The sequence below is a fragment of the Carassius carassius genome, chromosome 24 (genome assembly GCF_963082965.1).
Source record: "Carassius carassius chromosome 24, fCarCar2.1, whole genome shotgun sequence".
NCBI classification, from domain to species: domain Eukaryota; kingdom Metazoa; phylum Chordata; class Actinopteri; order Cypriniformes; family Cyprinidae; genus Carassius; species Carassius carassius.
In genome coordinates this window covers 15,175,784-15,192,859 of record NC_081778.1, presented here as the reverse complement: position 1 = coordinate 15,192,859, position 17,076 = coordinate 15,175,784, and the positions used below count along the sequence as shown (strand labels likewise).

At 38.3% G+C, this 17,076-nt stretch overlaps 1 protein-coding gene across 2 annotated transcripts; it reads right to left on the bottom strand.

Moving 5' to 3' along the window:
- Window positions 1–152: 152 nt before the first annotated feature.
- LOC132102915 (calsyntenin-3-like) lies at window positions 153–16,901 on the bottom strand. 2 transcript variants are annotated; one of them, XM_059507635.1, is made up of 19 exons: window positions 16,773–16,901; window positions 15,722–15,788; window positions 13,503–13,625; window positions 12,270–12,480; window positions 11,957–12,165; window positions 9,016–9,165; window positions 8,603–8,788; window positions 7,992–8,279; window positions 6,946–7,058; window positions 6,631–6,790; window positions 6,131–6,190; window positions 5,824–5,972; window positions 5,513–5,661; window positions 4,156–4,382; window positions 3,509–3,670; window positions 2,859–3,004; window positions 2,592–2,727; window positions 2,259–2,443; window positions 153–1,698 (listed from the first exon to the last, which is right to left on the bottom strand). In XM_059507635.1, the coding sequence occupies exons 2-19, from the start codon at window positions 15,786–15,788 to the stop codon at window positions 1,549–1,551; spliced, it is 2,871 nt and encodes a 956-aa protein (XP_059363618.1). In that variant the 5' UTR covers window positions 16,773–16,901; the 3' UTR covers window positions 153–1,548. The 2 variants fall into 2 exon arrangements, with proteins under 2 accessions (XP_059363618.1, XP_059363617.1); XM_059507634.1 differs by having other exon boundaries at window positions 16,629–16,840.
- Window positions 16,902–17,076: the final 175 nt, after the last annotated feature.

Here is a 17,076-nt window from a genome sequence, read left to right as displayed (position 1 = left end):
TTCATATCCCATCCACAGCTCTCTAAATAATCACATTATGATCATACGTGTAATTTGTTAATTTGCGATGTGTGTTTTTAAATATTTTTTGTCTGCAACTTTCATCTTTTCAATACTATAACATGAAGAAAAGAAAAAAACTGACCATCTGATGACGTCATCCGTGTGTTTTTATTATGAATTTTTTTGAACAGATTATTTCTTCAGACGGTTTTCAATAACAATCAATCCATATAATCCATGTCATTGTGTCTATAAGTAAAGTTAATTGTCCCAATGGTAACAATTGTAATAATATAGCTTATTAATGCAAATTTATCCATTCTTAATATCACACTGCAAAAACAACAGGCCTTTATTTACTGACAGGTTTCCACTGTACACTAACACAGACAGAGAAATAGTCACAGGAAAAAGAGAGGAGTGCGAGCTGGAAGGAGGAAGTGAGTGGCACAGTTGTACATTCAGAAACCAAAAAAGCAGTGGCAATATCTAAAGAGTGTACGGATAGAGAATGGACAGGAGAGAAAAGAGAGAGGGAGGATGATGGCGGAGGTGAAAAGTGTTCTAGGCATAACAATAATGTGCCTTTCTGTTCCACTGTGAATCAGACATTAACAAGTTTTTAAAATACACAATTGAACACACAAATAAATAGACATTCATCAAGCCAATCATTATCGCTCTTATTACTAATACTATTATTGTCATTATCACTGTATATTACCAAGAGATATTAGAAAAAAATACAGAGGCTATCTGAAAGTGCAAAGACTGAAAATGAACGAAAATAATGGAACCGACAACAAAAAAATGATTATAATAGTAGTAGTCATTTGTATTTACATACATTTAAGTACAATCAAAACTGCCCAGGTTGAGCTAACATTCTGATACAGCAGAGGACATTGCACTGCAACTGTGAGGTTGTGACAAGAGGTGCACAGAAGATTTGTGTCTCTGTGTGTGTGTGTGTGTGTGTGTGCATTGTGATGCTTAAAAGAAAGCACTTGCATACCTAGCTGTAGTCTATCACTATTACAAAACACCTTTACTGACTAGTCCTCTACATCTGTACATGTGAATTTGTTCAAGGAATGTATCAAGAGACAGATTGTGCAGAGGATATACAGCTTCTGACATTGTTTTGTACTCGGTTTACTGAGCACAAAGCATTATATTAATTACAAAAGGCTGTAATTTGAAACATTCAGAGTCAATTAGTTGAGATGAGCTGACAATTAGGGTTTTCATTATGTTCAGTGTTGTGAGCACATAAATTGGAAAGGTTGTAGGATGAATGAACATATAATTGTGCCATTAATAAATATTGGGATCTGGGTTGAGAGTGGCAAAGAGGGAATGCATTGTGCACTGTGTACATTCCAGAGAGAAGCATTGCATTCACTGAGGCTGAGATCCTATAATTGTGTCACTGGCGTGTTAGACAATATTCATTTTCTTTGATGGTGCATCTGTGTGTGTTTGTATATTCCTGTATTTTAAATGAGTGGGTGGTGTTTTAGTATGTGGGTGTGGTTAATTGGCTCAGTAGCGTCTGGGGGCGGAGTCTCTTCCCTCCTTCTTGATGATGATTCGTTGGTCATCACTAGTATCATCTGGTGAATCCACAACTTCTTCCTCGTCGTCACACTCTCCTTCCATATCTGTTGCAATTCCCATGCGGTTCTCGTATGTCTGAGAGAGAAAATAAAAAGAAAGATGCGTAAAAGATACCACACACATTAGTAATAATGCTCATACAATATCATTCAGAAGGTTTGGGGTCAGTGGGATTATTTATTTGTTAAATAATTGAATACTTGAATTCAGCAGGGGTGCATTAAATTGATCAAAAGTGACACTTAAGACACTATATGCTGAATTTTTTATTCGTCAAAGATTCCTGAAAAAAAAATGTATCAGACAGCACATCTTTTCTCAACACTAATAATAAGAAATGAGCACCAAAACAGCATGTTAGAATGACTTCTGAGAGATCATGTGACACTGAAGACTGGAGTAATGGCTGCTAAAGATGATCATTGCTAACATGGAAATATATTACATTTTAAAATATATTCAAATGGAAAACAGTCATATTCAATGAGAATAATAATATTTCACATTATTTCTGTCTTACCGTGTTTTTGATCAAACAAATTCTGCCTTGGTGAGCATTAGAGGCTTTTCAAAAACATTGAGAAAATTACCGACCCCAAACTTTGGGACAGTTGTATCTACTTCAGTATTCATACCTCCATTGGATTCACAATGATGGTGAGGGCCGAATCATCCCATTGGTTACTGGCCTCTTTGTCTCCGCCTCCTGCTCCTTCACTACGGCGATGGATGGAACGGATGCGGAAGACGCCAAGAATCACCATGACAACCAAGAAACCCACGCACACCATGATGATGACAGTTGCGGCTTCTGGAACAACTGTACGCATGAGGAGAGAGAAACATTGTTTATTCTTTATATTTCAGAATTTTTATAGCTAAACTTTTAATAACGTATGAGATGAAAAATAAGATGTACTGATGAATATTTGTGTGTTTATATATATATATAAATGTCAAACATGTACCTGAGTTGCGGTGTGGGTTAGGGAGTGTGTGTCCACTGAGCTCTCCAGTGTGATGGGATGGGTGGAGGAACTGCTGCTGAGATGCCAGCAGGTGAGACGGATGGTACAGACTGTCCAGAGAGTGCAGGAAGTTCACCTAAGCAAGAGTGGGAGAAAACCAGACAAAGAAAGTGAGAGTGTGTGTTAACTAAGAGTCAGGAAGTGTGTGTGCTGTAGGTCAGGCTGAAGGATCCACATCAGTGTCCTGTGTTCAGTGGTGTTCATTACCTCCAGCGTGAGCTCGTTGCTGGTGTACCGGCCGTTCATTTCTGAGCACGACAGACGAAACCTTCTTTCGAAACGAGCAGAGCCCTTTGCTAAGCGATAGCGTATGGAGCGCAACACATCTTCATACACAGAGATAGACTCCGCTCCTGAAAGAGAGAAAAGGAAGGAAACAAGGTGTTGTTGTTTTCTAGAATGATTTCTGAAGGATCATATGACACTGAAGATTGGAATAATAACTGAAAATTCAGTTTTGACACCAAAGGAATAAATCACATTTGAAAATATATTCAAATATAAAATTATTATTTTCACTGTATTTTCGTTCAAATGAATACAGCATTGGTGAGCATAAGTGACTGTTCCCAAAAACATTAGAAAATCTTACTGATTCCTGTACATAATTTGCATTGACAGCCCCAAAACATATTTAGACACTAAATTAACACTTAAACATGTATAAACACGTTTTACATTATTTAATAAAATATGAAACCAAGTGACATTTATTTTGAAGATGTATAGCACAGAACACTATTCATACAAAATATAACACACAAATAACTTTTAATATTTCAATTTCTAAAACAACTTTATAACCAGTGAAGGCAATATAAGCCATTAAGCTAATATGATTTTTTTTTTTTTTTTACCAGTGATGGCAATGTAGGCCGTTGTGTTGATGATGTCCAGTCCCCTCTCTTTTAATGCCTCCATGTCGACCAGAAGCTCCTCCCTTTCTGGGTTCAGCTCCTCCCCCAAGGGCTGGACTTCACACCCATCCAGAGTATGAGCCACGGCATCTGACATCAGTGCTAATAAAGAGACAGAAAAAGACGGAGTAATTCTCTGCCCTTTGGCCATGACACTGAAGTGAGAGGAAAGCAAAGGTCTGTCTGCTGAATTGCACAAGCCTAAAGTCACCGATAACAGAGTGAGTGCAGGTTAACCTGGGGGCCAGTAAGTAATTCAAGCTTGTTTTGCTCTCCCTTCTATCAAGAGACGATGCTTGCATACTAACTTGCAAATATTTGACAGTGCATTGACCTTGACTTCTTTATTAAAAAAAAGTCTCTCTATGCTGCATCGCCTCTGGACAAAACCACAACAAAGGTCATAGACTGCAGATCTTTTGTTCATAGTTATTCATCAAGTCGAACCTCTGGGCTATTACAGGGTCTGATGTGTATATCATTTTCCAAGGATAAATGAATCGAATCCATTTTGATTAAAAAGTCCTTATAGAGGTCATCCATCAAGCGGTGGGTTCACTGTTTTAGGTGAGATGTTCAAAACATACCCCCTCCTTCCATGCCCTGAGCAGCTGTGTTCACAGCATGAGACAAGGAGCAGACGATACGGAGCTCAGGAAACAAGGGAACCCCTTGAGGGCCCTCAAATTCAGCGGCTGGCCGGGCCAAGTGGGGTCCCACCCCAGAGAGAGAGATCTGAGGGGCATCAGGCTGGAGCACGACCAGGTAACCCTCCAACTGTCTGAGAGAGAGACAGCTCTCTTCACTAAAACACCTACAGAAGGACAAAGAGACCTATGATGATTTAAAGAGAATAACTCCATATTTGAAAAATAAGTATCTTAATATTTTTTAAGACATTTTGCTGGAATATTTTGTGATTATAGTGTGTTAAAATGAACACATTAATAATGAACAATGTTTTAAGTCAATTGGTCATTCACAATTCTGTAATATTTTATTAAAGGTGGGTAAAAATGTTTTAAGTGGTAAAAAGTCTCTTATGGTTACCAAGTTTGCAAATGCAGTAAAACGGTAACATTGTGAAATATTATTGCAATTTAATACAACTCTTTCTATTTTAACAATTTAAAAAATGTGATTTATTCCTGTAATGGCAAAGCTGAATATTTAGCAGCCAGTCTTCAGTGTCGCCAGATCATTTAGAAATAATTTTAATTTGCTGGTCAAGACACAGCTCTTATTATAATCAATGTTGAAAACAACTGTGATGGTTAATATTTTGTGAGAACAGTGATTTTCTTTCCCAGAAGTCTTTGATGAATAAAATTTTCAAAAGAAAACATCTCATTATATATATATAAAAAGACTGTCAAATTTGATTGATGTAATGCATCCTTGCTGATTAAAAATATTAATTTATTTTAGTTTCAGTTTTTAGTTAACTGACCCCAAACTTTTGAATTATATATGTATAATTGTGATTAATTTGATTAATTAATCAGAATATTATATTCATGTTACTGTTTGCAACTTTGCATAAATGTGTGCCCATATGTTTATGTGGTTATGCCAATTAATCTGTGAGCAGCTGGTTAAATTAATCTCCATCTGATTGTTGATTCTACAGCTGGTCACCACAACCCATTGACCTAATATCTGGAAGCAGTAAAGTAAATACCTAATATCTACATGCTTGCCAAAAAACGGGAGCTGTTATCAACAAAAAAGTATTTAGTGAAATTATGACATTTTACAGATTTTCTTTACTCTGCACTTGGGAAATATCTATGGACAATATCTTGTTACTTAATTTCAACTTGGGTAGTTGAAACTAACCTACTGTTGGTCACTGCAGTAAATTCATTTTCTGACAAGACTTTAGTTGGGTAAGTTGAAATGCTGCAGAGAGATCATTACTTGGGTGTGTGGATGGTTGTCTACCTGAGAGAGGTGGTCAGTTTGAGTGGCCGGACACCAGGTGTGGCGAATCGTAGAGAGTTCCTGTATGTCACCTGTTGAACAGCACGGTTGAAACTTTCGATGTCGTCTCCCTCTAACACCAGCACTGACTGGCTAGGGTTCACATGGACCTGAGGAAGGGATGTTCCAGGAAAAATGTGACTTTAGAAAATAATTTAGCATCTCAGTTAGACAAAAAAACAAAAAAACAAAGCAGATCATTTATAGTAGTGCACCAATAATATGCCTTTAGGAAGAAAAATGGGCTATATTATGTGTAAAGATCCAAGTACCTTCATGCCTGAGCCCAAAGTCTCAAGGTCTCCGAAATCAAGGCCCTCTCGACAAGCATACAGACACTCCACCACACTGTGGGGCTCCACATTTCCTGGACGGACAGTCACTCCTGACAAAAGCCCTTTGTAACCACTGACAAACCTCACTATGGGCCAAAATGAGAAGATATATATAAATATGAATCAATAAGAACATTAAATGCATATCGGCACTTAAGTGAGCATCTCTATTGATCCCAGATAGCTTGTGAAGACCTCACACCTGCACACCCTCCTCCACACACAGACATGGTGTGCACCTCACCTGTGTCTTTACTCTCTGGCATGGTGTTGTTCACAATGTCTTTCGGTTTCTCTTCTGGCTCTGCAGGAATGAAAAGATTGAAAATTGAAAGGAAACTGATAAAAGCTGTATTTATTCATTTTAAAGGAAAAGTTCATGTAAAAATTTAAAGCACATTGAAATGACATGAGGGTGGGTAAATAATGGCAGAATTATTTGATATATTAATCTGCCCAGTGTCAAAACATCAGTCTAGGAGGTGATTAACACAGGCTAGGTGACCCAGTTAGAAGAACAGCAGAAGTTGGAAAGCTTGGGCATCGTTCTACCACACACACACTAAACGAGAGCCACATTGTGTAAGAACGATTCTGTTTAGTTGAATAATACATGAGTCTATTAATAGCTGAAGCACACATAGTCTGGGAAAAGAACATGACTACACATTTCTGCTCCACCTTCTGCTGATACCGTCACATCAGCCTCTAAGCTTTATCACATATGACTAATAGTAAAATTACCCCAGCAGGCTCCGATGACCAGTCGCTGGTGAGGTGCCGGGTTGGGAATGGCTCCATTGTCATGGATGAGTGCGGGGTCAAAGGTCACGCCATCCACATAGAGTGTGACAGAGGGGAACTGCACACTAAGGGACAGGTGATGCCACTCGCTGTCACACACCTGTCAGAGTCAGAGGTCAAAGTTCAGCTAAGCTCCACAACAACGTGTACACATACAGATGAATTACATTCCAGAAGATGTATCAAACCATTCCTGTTACAGAGTGTGTGTGACAGGATTAAAGTAACCGAGATCTGCCATCACAGTTGGATTACCTGTTCCAGTTTCCAAAGGAATTTGACGGGTCTTGCGGTGGACACATCAGGCCAATAGAAGAGAGAGAGACGACAGCCGTGTACCGATAAAGAGTAGTGAGAGTACGAGTCATCTGGAAATGAGACCACAAAACTCTTTAGTAGAGCCGCTCAAATTTGAGTTCTTAAGCATTGAGCACTGACCAGGGATGTCTGGCACTTCGGTACTAAGTTTCATGCTTCATATTTCAAGTTTCATATTATTGTAAACACATCTAATATCTGTCAAAATATCATATTTGTGCATTAGAAATAGAGTTTGTTGCTTATTTTATCTAGAAATAATTGAAGACTATATACCATTTTCACTTATTCATATTTATATTAATATGTACACTACCATTCAGATGTCTGGGGTCAGTATGATATATTAAGATACTTTAAATAAATAATATTTAAATTAATAATAATTTAATTGAACAAAAGTGTCAGTAAAGACATTTATAATGTAACAAAAATGTCTATTTCAAATGCATGCATTTCTTTTTAACTTTGTATTCATCAAACAATCCTTAACAAATGTTTCCCAGTTCCACAAAAATATTAAGCATTAAGCAAAATTATTTTCAACATTGATAATCATGAGAAATGTTTCTTGAGCAGCAAATCTGCATATTAAAATGATTTTTGAAATATCATGTGACACTGAAGTCTGGAGTAATGATGCTGAAAATAAAGCTTTACCATCACACAAATCACATTTACAAATATATAAAATATAAAATAGCTCATTTAAAATCGAATAATATATTTCACAATATTACTGTTTTTACAGTATTTTTGGTCATATAAATGATCAAAATGATTCATATAAACTTTGGTGAACATAAGAAACGTCTTTCAAAAATATTGAATGAACCAACCCCAAACTTTTGAATGTGTGTAACTTTTTTTAACCCACAAAAAAAAAAAATAATAATAATAATAATATATATATAATTTTACTGGCATTGGAATTGAAATGTTACTGATATTTTAGTATGGTGATAATACCAGCACAGACTGACCATTCTTTACAGTGCTGCAGATAATAGTCTCCTCCTCTTTACGGCTTCCCCTCGCCTGATTGGCCGGTGGCTGAGTGCTGGCCCCTCCCCTTCGCATCCACAACTGCAGGGTGAAGTGATCACCGGATACTGCTGAAGCAATGGAATCAGGTACTACAGCAACATGGGTGGAGCCATTGAAGGAGAAGACCAGAGATGAATCAGAAGATGGTAGAGTCGGCACCGCGGCAGTCCAATTGTTTGCAGGAGATGGAGGTGGAAGGAGGTCGACTTCACCCCTCACAGCACCTGAAAACATTAAAAGCCAACACATTATTGATTAAAAAACAGGGTTGGTGTCAGCAAGAACTATAGAATAATTGAGTACACCCTAATTTGAAGAGATTTCCATTTTGCAGCTAATCTAAAGAGAATGGAATGATTTGGGACATTTTCCCATCTGCTCTTAAAGAGATAAACAGTTGGGCAACAGAGGCTGAAATCCTCAATTTCCGTTCACTAATCATCTCTAATCCTAATGGAACAAGGATCTGTTATCCTCTAATTAAAACCGTAGACAATTTATAGAAGAAATGAAAAATTCAGGAATCAACACCATTAATCAAACGTACCACAGAGTCTGCGCACAGATCGATCTGAGTAGCTGTCCCTGTCACAGCCCTTCCCAATATGACCCGTTTGAAGCTCTACAGTAGCCTGGATGTTCCAAACCGTCTCCTCACACGTTTCCAGGTGCAGGTTCGGGAAGAGAGGGATACTGCCAGAACCAGGAGTATACTCGAGGCGCTTTGTCCATCCTGTAATTCAAATACATACAAATATAATTACAGAAAATAACATGGAATGTAGCATAACATCAGTTTTCAATTTAGATGAATTCACAGTAAAAATAAATTATAAAAAAGCAAATAATAATGTTTTTTTTTCATGAAAATAAATCAAGAAATAATAATAAATAATAATAGAAAATATAAAATTTAATAAATAAAATTAAATTAAATTTAACAATAATAAAAATAATTACCAATCCAGCCTGGCTTGCAGGAAGGTTTTACTGTGACTATGACCTGAGCATCAGCCTGGGCTCGATTCTTCCCACAGTCAAACGCTGTCACCCAGAAACTGTGGACGCGCTGGCGTTTAGAGTCCAGTGGCTCAGTGTTCTTTATGTTCCCTGAATTTGTAAGAGGTAGAGAAAATGTATGGCTGTTCATCTGTTCGTTAAAACAAAAATCTAATCAGTCAATTACATATCAGCAACTCAATTTATTTAGGCATGTAGACATAGTCAAGACAATCTGCTTAAGTTCAAACCAAGCATCAGAATGGGGAAGAAAGGTGATTTAAGTGACATTAAACACGACATGGCTGTTGGAGCCGGACAGGTTGGTCTTAGTATTTCAGAAACTGCTGATCTACTGAGATTTTCACACACATCTCTAGGGTTTACAAAGAATGGTCTGAAAAAGAGACTTGGCATTTCCTTGGAGAAATACCAAGGAAATAATGGAAAAAATACAAAGTGAGGGGCAGCTCTGTGGGCAAAAATGCCTTGTTGATGCCGGAGGTCAGAGGAGAATGGCCAGACTGGTTCAAGCTGAGAGAAAGGTAACAGTACACAGAAGAGCATCTATGAACGCACATGTCAAACCTTGAAGCAGATGGACTACAGCAGCAGAAAACCACACTGAGTGCAACTCCTGTCAGTTAAGAACAGAAAACTGAGGCTACAATTTGCATGGGCTTACCAACACTGGACAACAGAAGATTGGAAAAATGTTGCTTGATCTGATGATTCTTGATTTCTACTGAGACCTTCGAATGGTAGGGCAGAATTTGGCATACACAACGTCCTGTCTTTTATCAATGATTCAGGCTGCAGCTGGTGGTGTAATGGTGTGGGGGATATTTTCTTGCCACACTTTGAGCTCCTTAGTACCAGTTGAGCATCATTTAAATGCCACAGCCTTCCTCAGTATTGTTGCTGACCATGTCCATCCCTTTATGACCACAATGTACCATCTTATTATGGCTACTTCCAGCTGGATAACACGCCATGTCACAAAGCTCAAATCACCTTGAACTGGTTTCTTGAACATGACAGTTGAGTTTACTATACTTAAATACATATACATAGTCACCGGATCTCAATAGAGCAGCTTTGGGATGAGGTGGAATGGGAGATTCGCTTCATGGATGTGCAGTTGACAAATCTGCAGCAACTGCGTGATGCTATCATGTCAACATGAACCAAAATGGCTGAGGATGTTTTCAGCACGTTGCTGAATCTATGCCATCGAAATGTTAAGGTGATTGTCAGCCTAACAAAAAGGCCGGTAGGTGTATATCGGGCTAAATAAGTACAGAGAATGCTGAAAAAAAAATGTAAGGCCAGAAGCTTTGGTGAAATAGTCTCAGATTGTAAATAATAAAGCAGGTTTAATGCTATCAGGGACATTGAGAATGTGATTAAAAAAAAAGCAGCTCAAAATGGAAAATAACAAACAGCAATGAAAGATGACAGCGACGGGTGTAGGCCAACAATGGACTGAAGGAGAGAGAGAGAGAGAGAGAGAGAGAGAGAGAGTAAAAGAACGATATTGAAGTGGCACAATAAATAAAAGGATATTCACACAGCGGTGTCTGGTTCAGCCTGACCCAAATTACGAAAGCAAACCACATACGCTCCCGCAGAAAAATCTGCAAAGTCATGGCTAAAAAGAGGAGCTCTCTCCCTTGTTTGGCTTGCTTATTGTATCTTTCTCCCTTGTTTTGGTTTCTTTTAGTTGGCCAGTTCCTTCTTCATCAGCATTTGACATGTTACAGCACATTGGCTATTGATCGCTTCCCCCTCAGTCTGTCAGTGGGTGCTCTGGTCTGCACTGAATGATCAGGAATAGTGACTATCCCTCCGTCTCACTGCAGCAACTGGGCTTTTCAGAGAGTTGCCCTAAAAGCCAGCTTAACATTCACATGCTGCCTCATTTTTGAATTATATGCAACATTATAATGATTAAATTAATGATGATCTTCACAAGAATTCTTATAATATTATGTATTACAACAATAATATTATGGGGGTGACTGTAACAGTAGTTTTGGGCCATTGAAAAACCCTTAAATAAAAGCTTATCTCAAAGTAATAATATCATCACTGTAATAACATTATACTTTTCTAAAATGTTTTTTATTTATATGGTGACTTACATTATAATTATTTGAATAAAGAGATAGTTCACCCAAAAATGAAAATTATGTCATATGAAGATATTTTGAAGAATGTTGTTAAACATTCAACAAAACAGAACATTGACTGTATGGAAAAACTAACAACTTTTATGTTCCACAGAATAAGGAGTCAAACAGGTTTGGAAAGATATGGGGGTAAATAATACAGATTTTTCAAACCTTTGAATCCTTTTAATAAAATATGTTGCTAGCTGAATAAAAAACATCCTTGAGCTGCATGCTTTAGTTGAATAATGTTCATTATGTGCTTTAAAGATTACATTTTTCAATTCACATTCAGTTCATACAGTTTCATTCACCTTCAATTCGTACAGTTCTTCATTTCATAACTACAGTTAAATTGCATCCAACATTACAGTATTGATCAGATATTTTATGAAAGCTGCTGGCAATAGGGTGAGCCTTTCAATAATGTTACATTTTAATAATCAACCTGGAGATTAAATAGTAAAAAAATTATAGTTTAAATTCAAACACTGACCAGACTAAAATCTAGAACATTGCTTGATATAAAAAAACTTATTCCATTTTTATTTAAATAAATCTTTAAACTGAAATCAATTTAATATTTAATGCTTACATTTAAAATTTTACATATTAAAATTAAAATCACTATTTTTGTCAGGTGTCATCAATAGTCCCTGTTCACCCCTACATGAGATAAAAAGTGCACCGTGTATCTCTATTTTATCAGTGCTGGCAGTTGTGCTTCTCACCATCGTTGTCAATGGTGAAAGGGACGTTGGGCGTGATGATGTCATAGAAGCAGATCTGGCTGTACTGAGGTGAGCAGTCGGCATCAACGGCTTCCACCCGCACAATACGATCAAACAGACGACCCTCGGGCACTGACGCCTCGTACCGACGCTCCACAAAGACAGGAGAGAACTCATTCACATCGTTTACACGAACGTGCACAGTGGCCCTGGGAAGAGTGTGGTAACAGTGTAAGAATGTGACGGATGTTGCAGAAATGAGCAGAAACCAGATTTTTAGGAAAATTCCATCTGAACAGAAGAATTCTCTTACTTGTGAGACTTCTTGCTGTTGATCCCGTCAGGACCTTCACCGCAGTCATACGCCTGAATGGTGAAGCTGTGCTCCTTCTGGCTTTCACAGTCCAGAGGCTCCTTGGACCGAACCAGACCTTCTCCAGTTGAGCGATCTAACACCACTGCCTCAAACTGAGCCGAGCCAGAACCACCTGGTCCGTTATGAACCCTAAACCCACAGATCTCCCCTGAAACGAGAATAATACATCTGCATTGACTACATTTCAATAAAATATATTTTGTTTGTGACAACCTTTGTACAAATGCTAATTTAAAGTGCCATTTACTACACAAGTAAAAAATAAAAACATATACATATGTGAATGATGTGTAAGGGGCTGCTGAGTGCTCTTCTGGAAGTAAACACTTGTCTGCGTTCAGGAAATGCTGTCACACATGACACAGCACTGTGAATGTTAGCTCAGCCTGTGAAGGGGGAGGTCTACCAGCTGTAATCCCTGTGTAATTTTTGTAAACATAACATATAATTACCGTAGTACTAAACTAGCTGCTAGAAGCTCCAAAGTTGCCCCCTCCCCTTCAAAATAACCCTTACACCAAACCCTTCACTAGACCCTGTCAGTTGGAGATACACTAGTAATATTAAATGCATAATAACTGTTTCCTTTTCACACTTAAGGCATAAGAGGTTATTTACTCTATTTAATGACTAAAGATCATTTTTATCGCTGTTCAGCGGATTTTCACCAGTCATTTCAATAGGAATCCATGCAATCAGGAATTTAGCATCGGGGTGAAAAATTTCACCAAAAAGGTTTCAAGTTTGTCATAACTACTTTTGACAATAGACAATATATTTACATTTTATAATTGCACCGTAATTTGCTTATTCACCAAAGCATGACTAAATATCTGGTCACATTCACTAATTTCAGAGAAATTTTGCAGACAAATAAGATCATTTGTCTACAGACCTTCAGGGTAACACCATATTAGTCTATAAGGGATAGGAGTACAGTGCGTTCAATGGATTTTACTCTTATTTAACAAACCAAGCAGCTAATTATTGTTGGTCAACGCAGCATATTAACATGACCAGTTGACCCTTATGTGAAATCTGAGGGGGGAAATCTTTAGTCCTCACACAAAATTCCTAATTGAGTGTATTCCTACTGAAATGACTGATATTGAAATAGTTAAAGTGACTGCAGCTCAAAACATAAAGGTGCGACATGATCAGCATCTTTACCTGCATAGTGCAGTGGTGCGTCTTTATCCAGGGCGAACAGAGGTGGGTTGAGGAGGACAGTGTTGTCGTTTTCCATAACGATCCCTTGGTACTCTGTTTCGATCCATGGCTTGTGTTTATTAGCTGAGAAAGAACAATCACAAAAGCAAGGGACAGGCATGAGAGCTACAAGAACAATCTGTGATTCAGAACAAAGATTTTTTTTTTTTTTTTTTGACAAGGCTATTTATAACACGCCGTTATGAAGGTGGGTGAGCAGAGGTTCAAAGACGAACACAAGCAGTTCAAGCCGAAAGAATTTGCAACAAATAAAAAAAATCATGCTAAAATACATTAGTGACAGATGGTGCAATGGTTCGACTAGCAGTACGTATGCATAACACTTGCACATTAAGTTACAAACATACCCATATGGGGATTGACACACAAAACACACACACACACACAGCATGCCACCTTGCTGCTTTGCAGAGTAATTAGGTGTAGAAATGTTTGGCCTGATCGCACACCGAGATGTATATTGCGCCTATCGCTCAAATACAGACAGACAGCTTCTCTTAAAATGCTTGGAGGAACACCAAACCGTGCAAACCTACATTAAACACCGTAAAATATTAGAAACCTTGAACAATAAGGCTGGCCCACTGGCCTGGGGTCTTTCTGGCTGGTGCTGCATTGCCACTAAAAATGTTACATTCATTAACTTTTACATTCAATTTTTATGCCTTGCAACTTAAACATTTGGTTTTCTGTGATGCATTTTGGTATTTTTGCTGCAAATTCTGCTGCTCTGTCACTGAGATAATGTTATCTAGCTGACTAACATAGAGGAGTCTGTCAAATTTGTAAAAAAAAAAAAATTCCTGATAGTCTTAAGAACATAGGTGTGTGTTGGAAACTGCAGTCCAATCTTATTGAGATTTGTATGCCAGTGTTTTCCAGTGTGTTTTATTTATGGAGTTACATTAAAGCTGTTTAATTTCAATCAAATTTTTTTTTAAGTTTGGGGTCGGTAAAAAAGTATATATATTATTCAGCACGTAGCCTACACATTAAAAATCTTACTGACACCATACATTTGAATGGAACTGTATATTTATGTTAAAATATCAGCATGAGTGTTAAAAACATCAATTTAATGAATCACTTGAATCACTAAATATTTCTAACAAATATGTATTGCTAAAAAATTAAAATCGATCATTCTCTTGCTGTGGTGCCAGTAAAAATGATGGAAACTCAAGTAAAAATCGTAATAACTTACTGAGCCATACTTCATAAAAATGACTTAAAACTCTGGTCATATGATATTATACTAGTACTAGAGAGTGTGCTGACCACTAACTCACCAATCTGTTTCATGTGTGGCTACATGCAGACCACCTCCTTCTCATATTTCAAGTTAGTATGTCGTTTTTTTGCCATTTCTCTACCTATCGCTCTCTCATCCCACCCATCCACCCACGCCCGCGTTCCTCCCTCTCATCCCTCACTCAGCCATATAACATTAATCTGAGCATCAGACCACTGGATTACTCCTTGGATTACGCAGTGAGAGACAACGCTGTGCATCTCACTCCATTTTTCACACGTGCCACTCTCACACACTGACCAGAGCATTTTGAACGACTCTGTCAACAGCTGTGACAGAGGATAGACAGAAAGAGCAATGCATGTCTGTGATCACATATGGAGAAACGTTAGCCGTAAATTAAGAAATATCACATCTCCGGTTTCTCACGTGTCTAAAAATAGCAGAGACGAGATAAGATAAGCTTACACCCTTTTCTTCAAGGACAAGAGTCGAACTCTCACTCCCCCTTTCTTTCTTACAGATATCCAACAGTACATATATCAGTATCCTTTCTGTCCTTCGCCACATTTTTCTCTCCACATAACTTTCATCTACTCGTTATTATCTTCCTACGTGTGATTCCTACATCCTTTCCCATATCTCCAACGATTTCACTTTCTTCAGCGTGTCGTCTCTTCCCACGTCACCTTGAGATGTGGCCTACCTTTTGTGATCTCTACAAAATCTGCTGTTGTCATTCATACAGAAGGCATCTATTTAATAACTGATTTCATAATTAACACCCAGCACAACGAATTGAGCTTCTGGTTTAAATTAACTGATTGTGCCAGAGGTGCGAACAAAAATGTTAATACACTCATTCACACACTCAGTATCAACATTCAAAAGGATGGAGGAGACTGACCTTTGTTGCCATGGGCAACCGAAGTCAAGCAAAAGAGGAGAAAGGAGAGAAAACTCATTCTGGCCATCTGAGGGAGGAAGGAGGGGAAGGACAGAGGGAAATAACATGCATTAACCTGATATGAAGCAGTTTAAGAGAGAGGACAGAGGAGAAACAGTTAAGCGCAGAGACAGAGACAGAGACAGACATATTTCCTTGCCTGCATTTCCTTAAACGTAAACATTAAGACAAATACTCCGCTCTATGTAAATGTGAATATTATAGTCCATGTAAAAGCCTTGACATTGTTTTCGTAGCCAATTATGGCCGAAGAGGTCTGGCTTCCATTTGAGATACGCTATGTCGGTTATTATATATCCCGTATTTAGTAATGACAATCAACACTCAATAAAACCTTCGTATTAAGCGAACTGAGTGCGCGTGAAATAGAGAAGTCCGCGCATCCTCGCTCACACGCGCGTGCAGGTGTAGCCTATCCTCGCAAATGGGCGCGCGCACGCGGATATCACAGGCAGGTTTGTTAACAGAATATCAAACGTGATTCATGACGCTTGACCTCGAATAACATCTGAGCTGAAAAGATTTAGAAAGACTATGTCATTTACTTACATTAGTGTTTTTAAAGCAAGATTAACACATTTCCAACTTGGATGACTGACTGATAGCTACGTGATATAACCTACTTGTGTTTAAAACGCGTTATTAAAACGAGCGGTGTTAAATGTGTTATAGCGCACTCATAGATCTCACACATAGCCTATATGCGACAAACATGAATCGATTTTTAAGTAAATAGATTCCAAAATCACCGTATCATAATATTTGCAAGCTGTTTAGATAGTATAACCCCTGTGTTAAGCGCAATAATTACATTAAAAATATTATGTTGGGATCAAATGTCCGTTACCGTGAGGTGTGAGATGGTACCCCGCTCAGTCTCCTCTAAACACCCGTCAGACTCACACCTATGACAGGCTGATGCTCGCGATGGGTGGAGCGCTGGGGCCTCCGGTGCCTCCCGAAATGATTCGAACTGTGAGAAGGAACGAACCTGGAACTTGAAGATTAGATACGAAGAAACCAATGTCCCCGTTTTCAGCGGATGCCGTGAATTAAAAAAGAGAGACGGTGTGGTATCTCCTCCCTCTCGCAGTTTCTTAACCCGCCCACACTGCGTCTCTCTCGCGCTCAGGACTCAGCCTCGGTGAAACGAGAATTTACAAATCCTACTGCGGCGAGTGTTTGCTTATTAATATTCATTAACTAATTTTCTGCTAATGGAATGCTCGGATGTAGGCTAATTAATTAATATTCATGAGCCAGGCAGTATTGGAGGGCATTAGTGCAATAGCATA